The sequence below is a fragment of the Somniosus microcephalus genome, chromosome 8 (assembly GCF_052327205.1).
Source record: "Somniosus microcephalus isolate GS21.2 chromosome 8, FLI_Smic_1.0, whole genome shotgun sequence".
Lineage (NCBI taxonomy): Eukaryota > Metazoa > Chordata > Chondrichthyes > Squaliformes > Somniosidae > Somniosus > Somniosus microcephalus.
Genome location: NC_140994.1, coordinates 61,073,663 through 61,091,468, shown reverse-complemented (window position 1 = coordinate 61,091,468; position 17,806 = coordinate 61,073,663). Strand labels below are relative to the sequence as shown.

At 40.0% G+C, this 17,806-nt stretch overlaps 1 protein-coding gene across 4 annotated transcripts in view; it reads left to right on the top strand.

The window, feature by feature from the left end:
• Positions 1 to 17,806, top strand: part of ide (insulin-degrading enzyme) — a 136,883-nt gene that overhangs the window by 54,202 nt on the left and 64,875 nt on the right. For all 4 annotated transcript variants that reach the window (XM_085994779.1, XM_085994780.1, XM_085994781.1 and 1 more), the window contains 3 exons: positions 12,549 to 12,651; positions 15,267 to 15,389; positions 16,999 to 17,081. In XM_085994779.1, the coding sequence (XP_085850905.1) occupies positions 12,549 to 12,651; positions 15,267 to 15,389; positions 16,999 to 17,081 (309 nt within the window). The remainder of the gene's footprint in view (positions 1 to 12,548; positions 12,652 to 15,266; positions 15,390 to 16,998; positions 17,082 to 17,806) is intronic.

Here is a 17,806-nt window from a genome sequence, read left to right as displayed (position 1 = left end):
AATTCAATGTTCATGTCAGAAGGAAAACTTAAATAAAAATGTATTTTTTTTATAAAAGAAATCTCTAGCAATAATTAAAAGCTGAAGGAATGAGACTCCACACTTGTAAAAGTTAATTTGCAGTGCTAGAGAGGTTGTTTGGCAGTGACTTTTTCTGGCATGTTTAATCCATATCTGAGGTAAGTACAGGAACTTCATGGTGTTCAATGTACAGGAAACTTTTTTATCTGGCACCGACGGAACAGGCGTGGTGCCGGTTTATCAAAAAGTCCAGATTACAGAGAGGTATAGTTAAAAGGTACGAGAGCTCCGTACACAGCAACAAATCCAGGCTTCCCTGTTGCTTAGCAACAGGTGCAAGAACCCTGTTTACACAGCCACAGATCCAGGAATAGCCACTAATACGAAGTAAAACTTACCTGAACCTACTCCTGAATTTTGCCAGTTAACCGAGATTTCCGGTTATTTAGGTGCCAGTAAATCGAGAGTTTCCTGTATTTGAATGATGAGTCACACGCAAGATGCCCTTTTCTCGCCACTTTTGGAGGCGCAGAGCATCTGGGACAGCAACTTCGGGATTTCCGTGTTTAGCTGCACATGTGCAGTCGGTGGAAGTTGCTGTCCGATTTGCACATAAATAACAGTGAGTGCTGTTAGCCACATTGTTATTTTTACAAAGTCCGGCCCATTATGTCCAAAAAATCTTGTATTCAATTTGAGGAATCTAAGCGAAATTTAAGTTGGTAACCTGGCAGCTGTCATCAACTGACCTCTTCACTCCTCTGATTTAATCGAGACATCCTGATTTTTGCAATCCTGGTAAATCCTATCCTGGTTTTGCAGCAGAATTCATGAATTTTAAAACTGCCCTCCCAAGCCTAAAGTTGTTGGTCCTAAATTGACTTTTTGGAGATGCACGAGTTGCAAAATTAAGAATGTCAGATTTGTTTTTTTTCCCCCCACACTATTTGGTTCCCCCCCCCCCCCCCCCCACACACTTCTCAATCAGCGGGATGGACACCTCCTTGCATTTCATAGCAAATAGTTTAAGGTTTAAAAGAATCAACACACAGATATTGAACTCTGATGGAAAATGATTGGGGAGCAGCAACAAATTGACCACATACCAAACGAATGCTTAAAACTTTTTATAAAAAAAAATAGTTTTGTGAAAACCAGAACAATGATATAAATTCATTAGAAACACTTAATAGAACAAATGAGAGAGTCAAATAATTTGAATATTCATAGCACTTTGCTTTGCATTAATTTTGTGGCCTGTGTCCTTGATTTTCAAGTGTGCCAGTTGAGAGGTATGATTCTAAATTTGTTATCAGGATTTAGTTGTGCATCAACCTCAACAAGAAAATGTCTTGGATTTTCAGGTAGGTGATGGGTGCTGTCGGTCATTTTGACTGTTTCGGCTTCCAAGGTTTTTATTAATTATCTGTTGTGGCAGGAGCCCCCTTGCAACTCTGCTGGACAGTACTGGAGAGGAAGCAAGTGAGGATTGCTAAATATGACCCTTGCACTCCTGACAGTATTTTGCACTGGGAAATACTTTTTTCATTGTGATGCCCCATATATATTCCTATCTTTTGGCTGTGATGTAAAAGCATGTTCATTAGACAAACTTGGAAGGCTGTTCATTAAACAGCTCTTATATTCGGTGATTAGGACTTTTGGTTAGTTTGGAAAAGGCCTGTAGTTTCTCTTAAGGTGTCAGCAGTTCCATACTAGAATAGCATTCAAATATATCCATGGTATTGTTTATTTCAGATGTTTCCCTAATTGGGTGTATGTTTACTTGAGATTTTTCTACTTTATTACCAATGCAGTCCTTCAACAGACTAGAGCTGATGCTAGCCTGGTTAATGCTCTATGATACTAGGATCTGCATTTTGGAGGGGCACATTGGCAGTTTCATTGATGACTGGTTTTATTACTATTTATGTTCGTACTTTATTTTTGAACGTCGAATATAAAATCAGCCATGCACTTACAAGCTTGTGTCATCGACCCCACCCCCAACCCCCAACCAGTGGCACTCCATAATTGGCTAGTAAGAACTCTGGTTCAAGAGAATTGAGCCAGGTGACTCTTGTTTTGCTCTTTCCTTCACAATCGCCTGGCCAAATGGAATATTTTGATAATCTATTTGAAGTCAGAATATATTCCTCAATAGCCTAGCTAAAGACTAGGCTGCTATGTTATATCTAAGGTAGGTAAATGTCGAACGTTTTTGATGGAAAGTTGAATGCTGATCAACTTGATCTTTGACTTTCATTGTTAACAGGTCAGTGAGTGTAAATTTGATTTACTGTGATATCCATAAATCTGTACATAATTATTTCAGTTTGGTCAGTTCATGAGGTACAGCTAGCCAGGAATATAGCAGTATTTTTAAGCTACTTGCAATAACATAGTGCATTTAACAGCATAGCTATGGCTAAATATGCTAATATTTTGCATCAATTGGTAACATGATGGTCCATTGTCCATGCTTTGAAGACCAAATTCAGTTCTTTTGTTTTGCAATTTTTTAACCACTTGTGACATTCCTGTAATGCAGCTTTCAGAGGTAATTTTCTCAAGGACAGTGTGAATGTTGAAAATAATGATTTGATCTTTTTGATTCTAGGCACTCTTGGAGCTGCAGCATCAATGTCAATTTTGATGTGTTTTGTGGCCAGCCAGTAATCCCCAGAATCAGTTAACTGTGTTGCCAAATTGAGCTGGGCCGTGTTTGCATTTCGAATTTGATCAACATAATTTTGTTAAATAGCCTGAACAATTTATTAAGAAAATTACAGATGTAAATAAGTAGTCTGGAATCTGCAGTTTAGTAGGGCTTTGTGGGATGAAAATTATATTAAAAATAATTTAAAAAAATAATGAAGGGTCAACATGGTATCTTATGGTCAGTGAGGACAGGGGCTTGTAATAAGATTCCCATTCACTTCACCTCGTTGCAAGTTTAATGTTTTTTAAAAAAGATTGAATACTTAAGCACAAGGGGCTTTATGATGCAGGATTCCCTTGAGGGTTGTGAGTAAAATGAAATTGGACAATGCTAAACTGCAATATTTCTCCTAAGCCTTCATGGCAATCGGGAACTGATTGTCACTCCAACAGCGTGGCAGGGGTAGGAAGAATAATGGATTTTGCACTGATGCACTAGAGGGCGTTTTTCAGCTTTGAATTTAGGTTACCTTTTGTGAGGGAATTTTAAGCCATGTTGATCATGCACTGTACCTGATGAGTAAATGCTTAGGTCATTGCATGCCAGCAATTATTACATCAGTGTCTTCCCATTTCTAGAGTATAAAATTCAACCTGAAAAGTTGCTGTGATGCTGAACCTAACCTTGCATTGCTAAAAGACTGTAGACACAGTTGAACATGGAAAGTGATTAATTAAAATGAGTTTAAAAAAAAAAAATAGAATTCAATCACCACATAATGGCAAAAAAAACACAGGCGACATGAGGAAACATTTTTTTACATAGCAAGTTGTGATCTGGAATGCATGGCCTGAAAGGGTAGTGGAAGCAGATTCAATAGTAACTTTCAAAAGGGAATTGGATAAATATAAAGGGGGAAAAATGCAGGCTATGGGGAAAGAGCAGGGGAGTGGGACTAGTTGGATAGTTCTTTCAAAGAGCCAGCACTGATACGACGAGCAGAATGGCCTCGTTCTGTATCATTCTATGATTCTATAATTATTGTGTTTTATTCTGCTTGCTGTATTCGGGAATCCTTCCTGACCATAATGGCTGGACCATCCTGTTACTGGGTTGACTAAAGGGAAGCAATATAAATAATGCTCTTCAGCTGTGGCTCAGTTGGTAGCACTATCACCTCTGAGTCAGAAGATTGTGGGTTCAAGTCCCTGAAAAGTCTTTCTTTCTCTTCGCCCTGGTAACGATCCTAGAGGCTCTTGAGTCAGCCAGTTTGTGCCACTAGGTCACCAACATTTGGTAGAATACCTTCAGTGTTCCCTAAATGTTTTGTCACAATATAAAACGCTTTTGCTGAAATCTACAAATTAAAATTAGTTTCCTTGAGGCTGTTTTTATGAAATACTGAATCAGCCATCACTTTCTGTGGCAGAAACTGCATGTTGTCAGCACAATTTTAGCTTGTTGCAAGGAAGTTTCCATAATACACACCGTGATGTCTCCAAATTAAATGGTGGCATGCAGGGCTTTACTGCAGATGCTAAAGAAATAATTTTAAATAAAGGCACTGAGATTAACACTTATACATTAATGTGCGAAAATGCAAGCTTCTTGGATGTGTTTCCTTTTCTACCAGCATGTACATCATAGCAATTGATTAAAATAGAATATTAGTATAAAACATTTTATTGAACTTAATTAAATATTACTAATTTTTAGTGTCAGTTGACTTGTGATTTTTAAAAATGAATGTTGTTAGATGACCTGTTAAAACGTCAACATGCTGTACCATGGCGAGTTGGCACATAGATTTAATTTCCCCTACACTCTGGAGTTCCTCATCTCTAATCTGCTGCTTCAGGGAGGTAGCTGGTGGAGATTTGATGCTTCCCATTAGAATGGAGAGAAACCCAACTCATACAGCAGGGGTTAATGCTTCATTTTTAAAAAATGAATTGGGATGGGAGAACCTGCAACTAAAACTAGTCCTATTCATCCCTGAGGCTTTGTTCCTTGGAAATCCATGTACTGTAAATGTAAGATTTTTGTTGCATAACTTTTAGAAATGTTAAAGGGTAAAAAAAAAACATAGCCAGAACAAATTGAACAAAGCTTTCACTATCAGACGAGAGCAAATTCAGAGAGCTACACAATGTAATAATAAAGCAACCAGGAAACAAGAACTCTACAGTTGAAGACTGGGGTATAATATGGTAAATTACCAGAAGAAGCGAGTCTCAAAAGGGAAGAAAGGGCCAATACTAACAATGCTAATGTGACCAGGCTAGCACCAGGTCAGGGAGAAAACCATCCAGTCAGGATGCGGTAAACTAGATAGAAAGGAAAACGGGGTGAAGCCAATCCAAAAAAATGGTGAGAAATTGGGGAAGGCTGGGGTAAGAAGGAAGAACAGAGTAGAGGCCATGGAGCAAGCTTTTGAACAGAGAGCCATTTTATAAGAGTGGGAAATGAACTCCTAGAACCAAAGAGGCCCGATTGGACCCTGCCACTAGGAGCGCTCTGCCACAAATCAGGAGTTTCATATTGGGGCCTTTTGAGTACAGCTGGGTGCAATGATGAAAAAAGGGGACTAAATTCTCAAGGACTTGAGCTGAGAAGGTCTTCAAAGTACTCTGGTCTATCTGTAGACTTGATGGTGACCTAACCATATTTGGCACCAAAAGACTGGAATGTAGTGGGCTTCTGCAAAGATGCAAAACCCAAACAAGATGGCACAAATATTGCAACTTTCACCAGAAGGCCCATAGAATGTGAAGCCAGTTACAATCCTGTGATCGATTTTTGATGAATACTGTGAATGGCAGCTGTGGAGAGGTGGTGCTTGGCTCGGTGGTATGATCCTTGGTCATATTTACTTTTGGGCCTTATTCACATTATCTGCTCTAATTTTTTCACTGCACTTTATACATGTGTAAGGATTGGAGACCAATGGTCTCAATGAAGTTCAACAGGAACAAAACTGGAGACTGAGAGAAAATCCTTTAGGTTATTTTGCTGATCCAGAATCTACAGAGAAAACTTTTGTTTTGAATGTAATCCTTCTGATCTGGGCATTGAATAAAGTAGGATTATTTGAGGAAACCTCCCAGGTCTCAGTTTTCCAGATGCTTCACTGCACAGTGCTGAGATGAAAAACAGCAACCCCTGGGCTTCCAGCCACCAGGTGGTCATCAAAATCCCTGAAAGCCTATTTGAAGGATGTTTAAAATCATGTGTAGGTTATCTTGCATGTAAATCAATACTAGTACTTTTATGTCCAACTGCTTGTGTGTATTGGCTGCTGCTCCAAACTCCTTTGTTTGTCAGTCATCACCCAGACCTGCTATGCTTTCTGTTTGCCTCCTGTCTTGTGCCCTCCTGCCTTTCTGTTCTGTCATTCTCTTTTTCTCTAATTTCATCCCACTCCATCTTACTGAATCGTTCCTCTCTTGATCGTCCACCCCTTTTATTGCTACTTATCTGCTTGCGTCCAATGATGCTGTTGTCCAGGCTTGATGGGATCATGCACTCCCTCTGCTCCAAACTGGGCATCTTTCACGTGGTTACATGGAACCTATTGCTGATTCTTCCAGAATAGCCATCTAAGTTGTTGTCTTCCCCTCCCTGCTGCTCTGGTACTTTATCCATATTTGAGTACTTTATTCTTATCTCTCTAACTGTCCAAAGTATTTATCACCTCTTGCCCTCCTTGCCAAAATGTTGACTGCTGCCTTCACAATCTCTACACCAACAAACTTATCCTCAGCTATTTTGTCTGCACCTAAACTTACTCTGATTCCTTCACCTGCCTATCTACACTCAAACTCACTCGGCTTATAAACTCTTCCACCCACTCTCCTGGCTACTCTTTGACCTCGCCATGTGCCAGTTCTTCACCTCCAAGACTGCAAGCATCAGAACATTTCCAACCATTTTCCTTGACTTCCTCATTTCCTTCACTGCCTGTATATTTTCTACTTCAACTCTTTTACCCTCCCCCACTACCCCAGGAAAACAACCCCATGTCTTTCGCCAGCATCTTTCTATCTCCCAATTTAGCCTCCTCTGGGCCACCATCCACCATGATCTTTGCTTCCATTGACCTGTTCAGCTTCTGCTTTTGATACCATAGTCCCCACCAGATTTCAGACTACCTTCCTTGTGTTTGTGCAGCCTGATGGCTCGAGTGCACATGGCTGTTGACTAGCCTGATCACTGCCAAATCTCGACCACTATGAAAAGGTATCACCATTTCCTGCTGTGCAGCCGAGACTGTCTCCTCCTGTCGTATTCTGGAGAGCAAGGGCAATCTCAAATTGTTCACCACAAACTACCACCTCCAACCTCCCTCCATCATTATCTCTGATGCCCAATGTGAGACTGCTAGTGAGGAAGGTTGTATTAAGAAATTCATTTTGTGTTAAGGACTCTATTTTGTAGCAAACAAACATCATCATCAGGAAACTTCAGCAGCCTTCTGGAACATGCCCAAACCAGCCCAGACCCTCAAGGCCCCTTTGTGGCTGGAGTTGTAAAAGCAGTGTCTGTTCTTTGCAGTTATGACCTTCTGGTAGATAATTCTATCTGTCTTGCAACCATATAAGCAATGCTCCCTCTAATTTTTTTTCCGTGCGTGGTCCCTTTTATTGGCTGCGCGGCCTATTCAAATTTCTGCGCATGCGCAGTTTCTTCAATTTAAAAGCCGGTGAGCAGCCTACGTGGGACCTACAGACCGCCGCGCAGCTTAGCGGGAACATTGCATATAAGAAGTTGCTTTCACCTTTTCTCTAGGTGTAATCAGCTTATGCTATGTCTTAAGCCTACTATAGATATAGATGTAGATGAGTGAAGGGCATTGATCTGTCTCCTACTGGTACCTTGAGACAGCAAGTCTCTAGCATGCTGAGCTAATGGAAGTTAATGCAAACTGGGGGTAAAGTTCATAGAATGTAGGATATGAGGTTATGGTGCAGCTAAGGGATAAAAGTGAAACAATAATGCAAAGTTATGAAATTGAGGTTTGCCCACCCTGCTACTGAGCTCACCAACTGTAATAGGTTTTTTGTAGCCTTCGCATTGTGTATGTTGTTTGTGAGTATCATTTCTTCTAATAAATCTATGTGGAAGACTCTGCATCTAGAATTCTCATTCCTGGCACAGAGGCAGTGACTCCAAGTTTTTCTCTCCAGCATTTCTAACTGGCTTGTTTGCTTCTAAAATTGAAATTATCCTCTTGACTACCACTTGATCTTCCATCCCACAACCTTCTGTAGTTTCTCTCCCATCTTTTCCCTCGGCTCTACCAGCTCATTCTGTCTATGGAACCTACAGCCTATTTCCTCATGAGTTCCTCATTGCTCAACTATCTCCTCAGCTAATCCTTGCCAACATCCTCACCTTCCTTTCCTCACGTTTCCTCCGCTATTTATGCCCCTTTTATATAAAAAAAAAAGTACTCAACCCCTTTTATCCTTACTAGCTACCATCCTATATGCACACTCACTTCCACTAAAGTTGTTGAATACAGCTTTGCCACCCAACTGCATGTCTGCCTCTCCTACCGTTCGTGTGTGTGTCCCTCCAGCCTGGTTTGTGTCCCACCTTAGCACCAAGAAATTCCTGCATTCATGAGCACTTTTTTGGCCAGTGTGTAGCAAGCCCAAGAAGAGAGGGGGCAGTTCTGGACTTAGTTTTAGGGAATGAAGCTGGGCAGGTGGAAGGGGTATCGGTAGGAGAGCATTTTGGTGGTAGTTATAATTCAGTTAGATTTAGCGTAGTTATGGAAAAAGACAAAGATAGACTAAGAGTAAAAGTTCTCAATTAGAGAGAGGCCAATTTTACTAAGCCGAGATGTGTTTTAGCAAAAGTGGACTAGAAACAGCTACTTGAAGGTAAATCAGTGTCAGACCAGTGGGAGGCCTTCAAGGAGGATATAGTGAGGGTTCAGAGCAAATATGATCCCACAAAGAAAAAGGTTGGAATTCCCAAATCTAGAGCCCCCTGGATATCAAGGAGCATACAGGGTATGATGAGACGAAAACAAAGGGAAGCTTGTGTCAGATACTGAGTGCTCAGTACTGCAGAAAGCCTAGAGGAGTATACAAAGTGCAGGGGTGAAAATTAGGAAGGCAAAAAGAGGGCATGTAATATCCAGGAAAATTCAAAGATGTTTTATAAATACATAGAGCAAGAGGATAACTAAGGAAAGCGTAGGGCCTATTAGAAACCAAAAAGGTAACCTGTGTGTAGAGGCAGAAGATGTGGGTATGGTCCTTAATAGATACTTTGCGTCTGTCTTCACAAAAGAGAGGGATGATGCAGACATTGTAGTTGAAGAGGAGTGTGAAATAATTAGATGGGATAAACAGTGAGAGAGGCAATATTAAGGGATTTAGCATCTTTGAAAGTCAATAAATCGCCAGGCCTGGATGAAATTCGAGGCTCTGACCATCACTTTCCAACCCTCTCTGGCTACAAGCATGGTGCCGGAGGACTGCTAACGTTGTACTGTTGTTTAAAAAAGGAGAAAGGGATAGACCAAGTAATTACAGGCCAGTCAGCCTATTATTGGAAAAAATTCTGAGGGACAGTATAAATCGTCATTTAGGAAGGCATGGATTAATCGAGGACAGGTCAGCATGGATTTGTTACGGGAAGGTCATGTCTGACTAACTTGATTGAATTTTTTGAGAAGGTAAAAAGGAGGGTTGGTAAAGGTAGCGCGTTTGATATAGCCTACGTGGATTTTAGCAAGGCGTTTGATAAGGTCCCACATAGCAAACTGGTCAGAAAAGTAAAAACCCATGAGATCCAAGGGAAAGTGGCAAGTTGGATCCAAAATTCGTTCAGTGGCACGAAGCAACGGATAATGGTCAACAGGTGTTTTTGAGACTGGAAGGCTGTTTCCAGTGGCGTTCCATAGGGCTCAGTACTAGGTCCCTTTTTGTGGTATGTATCAATGATTTTAGACTTCAATGTAGGGGGTATGATTAAGAAGTTTGCAGATGATACAAAAATTGGCTGTGTGATTGATAGTGAGGAAGAAAGCTGTAAACTGCAGGAAGATATCAATGGACAGGTAAGGTGGGCAGAAAAGTGGCAAATGGAATTCGATCTGGAGAAGTGTAAGGTTATGCATTTGGGGAACATAGGGATCTTGAAGTGCATGTTCACAGATCCTTAAGGCAGCAGGACAGGTAGATAAGGTGGTTAAGAAGGCATATGGGATACTTTCCTTTATTAGCCGAGTCATAAAATATAAGAGCAGGGAGGTTATGCTAGAACTGTATAAAACACTCGTTAGGCCACAGCTAGAGTACTGCGTACAGTTCTGGTCACCACATTACAGGAAAGATGTGATTGCACTGGAGAGGGTACAGAGGAGATTTACGAAGATATTACCAGGACTGGAGTTTTTTTTTAAGCTATGAGGAAAGACTGGATAGGCTGGGATTGTTTTCTTCGGAACAGAGAAAACTGAGGGGCGATTTTAATTGAGGTGTATAAAATTGAGGGGCCTAGATAGAGTGGCTAGGAAGGGCCTATTTCCCTTAGCAGAGAGGTCAATAACCAGGGGGCATAGATTTAAAGTAATTGGTAGAAGAATTAGAGGGGAGTTGAGAAATCTTTTCACCCAGAGGGTGGTGGGGATCTGGAACTCGCTGCCTGAAAGGGTGGTAGAGGCAGAAACCCCCAAAATACTTGGATATGCACTTGAATTGCCATAACCTACAAGGCTACAGACCAGGAGCTGGGAAAGTGGAATTAGGCTGGATAGCTCTTTTTCGGCCAGCACAGACACAATGAGCCAAATGGCCTCCTCCTGTGTCGTAAATTTCTATGATTCTAGTCACCAATGACATTCTTTAACTGTTGCCCATAATCTGTCTTTGAACTCTGCTACTTTTGATATAATTTACCATTTAGTCCATCGCCATCTTTCTTCCTGGTCCATCTCAGTGGCACTGTCCTCTCTCCATTTCTAAGTGTTCTAACTCAGTTCTTCAAAAGCATGGTGATATCTGATATGCTGCAACATTGGGTCCCTTTTACTCCTTGTATGTTTGCCACCCCTCGGCAAAATCAATTGCATGGGTCAGCTTCCACATGTACAGCAGTGACATCCAACTCTACCTCTTGAGCTCCAACTCTGATTTGATGACTGGGACAGTGTCACTTTCCTAATCAATTTCGCCGCCTTGGCCTGAATTTTGCTGTAATAATAATGGTGAGGCTATCGGCGCTCGCCATTATTACAGGGTAAATCTGACAGCAACTTCTGGCATCCGCACATGCGCAGTTAAATGCAGAAATCCAGAAGTTGATGTCAGAGATACCCTGCTCCTCCACAGGGTGTGCTGTTGCAGTCCTCGCCGATAGACTCTGCATTAAAATGACTGCAACAGCGTGAACTTGCTGTACTTGCTCGCTACTTTTGCACTAAAAACGGCTGAAAAAAGTTGGGGCTATTGCATTCAGAAGTAAGTGAGTTTTTAACGACGTACTAAGGGATAATTACTGCTGAACAATCTCTGGCCCTGAAAAGTTAATTTTACAGTTGTGGAGTCTCATTCCCTGAGAAGAAATTAACGTTGGAGATTTTTTTTAATTACTATTTTTTTTTGTTGCTTTTCTGCTCATCTCTTTTATTTCTCTTTCTCTTCCTTAATCCTATCTGTATTTCTCAATCTTTATTTAGCTTTCTGTACATCATTTAAATCTAAGAAGGCGGCTCACCATCACCTTCTCAAGTGCAATTAGGGGTGGGCAATAAATGCTGGCCTTGCCAGCGACTCCCACATCCCAGGAACAAATGTAAAAATATTTCCTGCTTGATACTTCCTGGTTTGGACTCTTCGTGTCTCAGTGAGGATTCTTCAATTTGATTGGTTGAAGAGCCTCGCTGTTGGTTGTCCTGCTCACACACTCCACAGATCCCTTGTAGAGGGCGCCACGCTGGATCAGTTGCCGGATTAGGAGAAATCTCTGTTGACAAGCCCGCAAAAACTCTATGGGCAACTGTCAATGAGGTGAATGGCGAGCGCTGTTCCTATACCACTGAGGGCAAAATCCGGGCCACTGTTGTTGGGAAGGATGGCTCCAGTGAAAGTATGAAGATCCGCAAGGTAGGTAATTAGACATTTTTGGGCAATCTTATTGAGCTGCAGGAAATGTGAACTGATCTAGATTGAGTTGGATAATAGACTACTGTTTGTTGTTGCTGCAATTTTTGACTAACCCTCTTTAGGCACCTGGATTCTTTGCACCCTACCAAAATTAATTCTGAAAATCAATTTTTCACCCTTTAAACTATTCCATGTGTTACTTTGTTTAAAATGACGGTAGGCTATTCTCATCACATTCTTTTTATTACAAAGCACAACATTTTTTACAGTTTAAATGCATGCTGTTCTATTCATGATGAACAATAGATAAAATGTAGTGAATATTTTTAATTATTTTCTCCTACCTTCTTGCGTTTCTTCCTACTCCCACCCCAGCCATATTCTATTTGAAGCACAGTAGGCCAAAATTGAAGCATGATAATCAGATAATGTAAATTCCAAAAGGAAAAATAGCCACTTGTTAGTCCGCTCCAGTGCTGTTCTTTGATATCATGGAAATTTCCTCCCACTGATATTCCACCATTTTTGTACTGGGGGAAATACAAGCATGAATCAGTCACTAGGCACATAGAAATGGTTTAATCAAATTACAGTCTCTAATATTTGCTCCAAGGTTGCTCGATGGATAAGTTGTTTAACATCACAGACATTAATCAGTATCCTCAAATGTCAGACTATATTACATCTGAATCAATGATGCTAGTCACTAATTCCTTCATTTCAATTGTGCTTTCTCCTCGCAGGGTGGCAGTGGTTTCTAAATCATTTGAAGGACAAACTGACAAAACAGAGAAATGGTATGGCACACAGTACAAGCAAGAAGCCATTAGTGCCGATGTCATCCAGGTGGGCAACACACTCCTGCTAAAATAGAGATAATGAGGATTGTTTCAGTTGAAGTTTGATATCTTTAGCTTCTCTCAATACAGACAGTAATGCTGTTTAAAATGTACTGATTTGTGTTGCATATTTTACACCAGATAATTTTCACACACTGTTGTACAAGAAATAAGGTTACAAAGGTGGAAAACTATAGTATGTTGAATTTAGTATTCTTAGTTGTGACAATAAGTTCTCTTTGCATATTAGCCTGTGAAACACAAAAAATGGACTTACTTTTGTGCCCTTGTAGGTTGCACTAATCAAAATCTTAAGTGCTGACTTTATTTTCTGTTTAATGCAGCACTTGCCTATCCTAATCGATGTTGCTATACATCTAGGCAACTTACAAAATATACATAGAGTACTCAGAATAAAAGCCAGCTATTTTAGTCTAAAGATCTACTTAATGAGATTTGGATGTGACATATTAAATCCATTGATTTTATGTAAAGCTGCAGTTTTTTGTAATGGGGTGGAGCTGTTTAACTTTTTTTCCTAATGGAATTTACCTCTACAACAACAACTTGCATTTATAGAGTGCCTTTAATGAAGCAAAATGTCCCACTGCTTCTCAGGAGTGTAATCAAACAGAAATGTATTGTTTCTGGCAGTAGGAATAGACAAGAGGTCAGTTCAAGGTTATGTTAAATTTGACAAAACCATTCAAGTCTCTGTAGTCCAGAGTTATGATCAGTCTTTTCCCTTTTTATTTTTTCTATGCTCATACAATTTGAACATGCTGAGAGAAGTATGGAAACAAATTTCAGAATGATTTGAGATGTATCCATGTAATACGCCAACCTGATGGGTGCAGAGCTGAGTTACTTCTAAATTTAAAAGAAAATCTAATTTGGAGGCAACACAATTACTTTATTGGGTTCTAAGACGATAGCCCTGTTTTATCAAGAACTACAGCAAAGCACATAATTTATACCACCCTAATTTCACTATCTCATGATGTGTCCCCTTTGAATTGCTTTAAAACTATGCAGTGTCTTTTTTTATTCATTCACGGGATGTGGACGTCGCTGGCAAGGCCAGCATTGATTGCCCATCCCTAATTGTCCTTGAGAAGATGGTGGTGAGCCGCCCTCTTGAATCGCTGCAGTCCGTGTGGTGAAGGTAGTCCCACAGTGCTGTTAGGGAGGGAGTTCCAGGATTTTGACCCAGTGACGATGAAGGAACGGTGATATATTTCCAAGTTAGGATGGTGTGTGACTTGGAGGGGAACTTGCAGGTGGTGGTGTTCCCATGCGCCTGCTGCCCTTGTCCTTCTAGGTGGTAGAGGTCACGGGTTTGGGAGGTGCTGTCGAAGAACTACTGAGTTCTAGCATGAGTGGTTTAATGACTGAATGAGGAATGGTGTTACAATAGAATGGTCCTATAATTCTTTATCCTCTGCCTAATCTGATACTGGGGTTTCTGTCGGGTACATTCTCACCTATACCCATATATTCTCCAGGGTCCTCTCTTCATATCTGCTGGGAATTGCTAATTCTCTGGAGTCTCACTAAAACGAAAAAAAATTCTTCAAAAACAAAACTTACACACACCATGCAAACCAGAAAAATACTGGGGAAATTATGATATGTCCTCAAGAATTTCTAAATGGTGATAGCTGTATTAACAAAACCTGCAGTATTGGCAGTACAAGCATTAGATGTGAAATCTAGTGTGAGACACAATTATTCTGAAATGAGCAAGATTCCTAGATCATTCTGCAACAAGAGCACATGTAGAAGCAAGCTGGTTGGAATGAGATCTGTCTTTCTGCTCCTGGGACCAAAACACAATCAAACAATTTAGGCCTGAAACAATACCGTACAGAACACGTCATACTTCAATCCAAACCTCAGGGCAGGACATTTGGGCAATGGCTTCAGGATGTGCATTTAACAAAGCCCAGAGTCTTGCCTGCAAATTTGTTTTCCCCCTCCCTCCTTATCGTGGTCTGGGTAGACTTAAAATTTCAGATGAAGGAAGATGAAGAGAGATAGTCTACTGCACTGACTTTTTAAATCTCCATGTCTGGCTTCCTGCTGTTACACAACAGACTCCTCTCTGCTGAATGTTTGAGACTAGGAGGTGAAGATAGTTGGGGTGGTGAGGGCCATACAGGTGTCCTCCCAATCTCTGGTTTTAAGCAGCCTGATCTAGAAATACAAGATCTCCAATTCCAGGGGCGCTTTTGCTGTTTTACTTTTTGCTTTGGTTTTCTGGCTTCCTAGGACCATCTGGGTCTACCCTGGATCTGATTTTATTTTTGTCAGGAGGTCGATATTAGATTAAATATCATCTCTGTTTACAAGGGCTTGGCTGCTCCTACACTTTGGCCACCAAAAGTATGTTTTACAGATCACCAGCCCAGTAATTTTCTCAATCTGGTGGACAGCTGTGCTGTGGATTTAGAAATGCTGTGAGGGTCCACAGCATCCGATTGCAAAATCTGTTTGTGTCTAAATTCAGTATAAAATTCTTACCTGGTCTTAAATCATATTTTAAAGATGAAAGGATCCTTCACTACACAATAATGGTATCCATGCTGCTTGCAGTAAAGAAGCTTCTCTTTATTCTTACAGAAGTGGCAGAATGCAGACCTAAATGGGAAGTTCAAACTGCCAGTTAAGAATGAGTTCATTCCTACAAATTTTGAGATTTTACCTTTGGAAAATGATGCTCCACCATTTCCATCTCTTATTAAGGTAAATGATTAGCCCTAGAAATGTGCAGTAGAATGTTAGTTTAAAAATATGGCATCCATGCGATAATGCTTTTTAAATTTATATAAATGTATTCAGTTTTTTTTTTTTTAAATCATGCTGCTAATATTTACTGAACAAGTTGATGAACGTTACTATTTATTTCTGTTCACCATGCTGAAGGAAGAAGTATTGATATTATGATTAGATCGACAGCTGTTCAATGAGAAATTAATAGTTTGTTGTGCAGTAGCCAGACTCTATGGTAAATTTAAAAAAATAATTAAATCTGATGCCATCATGTTGTGAATTCAAATGTTTAAATTTTAAATTTTTTTAGAACAAAAATTAAAACATGGCAGCTTTTTTATTTAACTAATGCTGTCAGGAATGAATGCACCATTTATTATTAATGGGCCTGCAGCCAGAACAGTTGTACGACCATGTTTGTTAGATACGTCTTATTTCCTCCTTGCTGCCTAAATAATGCAAACTGCTACATCAGGATGCATTAAAAGTACTTGACATTCAAATAACTCCCTTAGCATTACACTTGAAACCTAGCACCCCAACCTCTGTGGTGCCATGGCAACACACACGTGAACCCACCAGTGTTACGTGACTTGCTCATTCAGGATATAAGATAACAACATACTAAAGAAATGGTAATAAACACACACACACATTATAACTATCATTTTATATCATTCCTGCGATATAATCCGAACATATCCGTAAACTGTTATGTATAGAAAGTAATCTCCTGAACAACTCCCCTTAACAAAACACGAAAGGAGATGATCATTTGGCCCCTCAAACTATACAATAAATAGTTTATTCTGAACTCCATATAATTTGCTTAAATCTCGGAGATCATGAAGCACTAGTAAAAATTCCAAAAGGTAAAGCTGTCTTAAATTTTGCATGCATTTAATTCTTGCACTGTTTCTGATGAGCTGTACCATGTAGTAACAACCCTCTGTGTAATAAAAATGTCTTTGAAGTTTTCCTGTCATTTTTTAATGTTAAATTTCTGCCCTTTAGTTACAGATTCACTGACCAGTGGAAGTAGTTTTTCCCTATTTACCTTATCAAACCCCCTCAAAATTTTGAACACCTCAATCAGATCTCCTTTTAACCTTTGTTCTAATGAAAAGAGCCCTGATTTTTTTCAGTTTCTCCTCGAATCTAAAGCCTCTCATTCCTGATAAGTTAGTGAATCTCTTCTGCATTCTTTCCATGTTGTTGTTATCCCTCCGGAAGTAAAGATGCCTATAACGGGGCAAAATATTCTAACTGTGGCCCAGTTGATGCTTGGAAAATGTTTAGCATTTCTTTGAGCAAAACCACAGGATATTTGTATGGCACCTGTCAACATTATTGAACAGTGACCAGTTTCATTCTAAAGGTGATGCTTCCATGTTCCTAGCAGTAAGTGGTAGGAGTAACTTCTGTTCTTTTGGCATTCTAGCTTTCATAGTACAGGTATTCTTATCTAGATATTTTGGCAGTTTAGTCCTATAAACCAGAAGTTAGGATGCTTAATTTTTAAAGAATGAAGTTGCCATACAATGTTTGAATTTGTTTCTGATTGGGAATCTTATTCTTGCAGGACACTGCCATGAGCAAAGTGTGGTTCAAACAAGACGACAAATTCTTTCTGCCGAAAGCATGCTTAAACTTTGAGTTTTTCAGGTATGTCCTTCAAATGGCTATGAATTCCAACAGTAGAAACAATAATGTTGTGTATCTAATAATAAAATATCAGTAAGGAAGCTGTGGTGAAATCATATACTTCCTATCAATGGTTGAAAATTATTATCGTCCAGTTAATAAGATTTATCACTTCTAGGTATTTACCACTAAGTGTCAGCTTGGCTCACTTGGTAGCACACTAGTCTCTCGAGTCAGAACATTGTGGGTTCAAGTACATAAATTTAGGTAGATACTCCAGTGCAGTGCTGAAGTAGTGTGTGGTGTTATGTGGAATATCCTTTCCATTCAAATAATGGAGACCCTATTTGAGTTTTTATAAATTTACATCCTCCGCCAACAATGAAAATGGTGCTCGGCTGCAAAGAATGAAATGAGGTGCTGGCAAAAGAGGAACTGCTCAAAACACATGAAACTTTAAGTCACAGATGTGTCGTAATTCAAAATGATGGGCGCATTAGTTTGTAGAAACAGATTCAGGTCCCACACCAACACCATTGGTAAGCATTTGGACATTTGTAAGGCTGGAAGAGGTCAGATAGGGAGGGGCGAGGCTATGGGTGGATTTGAAAATGAAGACAAGAATTTTAAATTTGTGGCTTTAGTGAACCAGGTAGGTTAGCGAGCACAGGGCTGATGGGTGAACGAGCCCTAGTGTGGGTTAAGATTACGGGCAGCAGGGTTTTGGATGAGCTGAAGTTTATGTA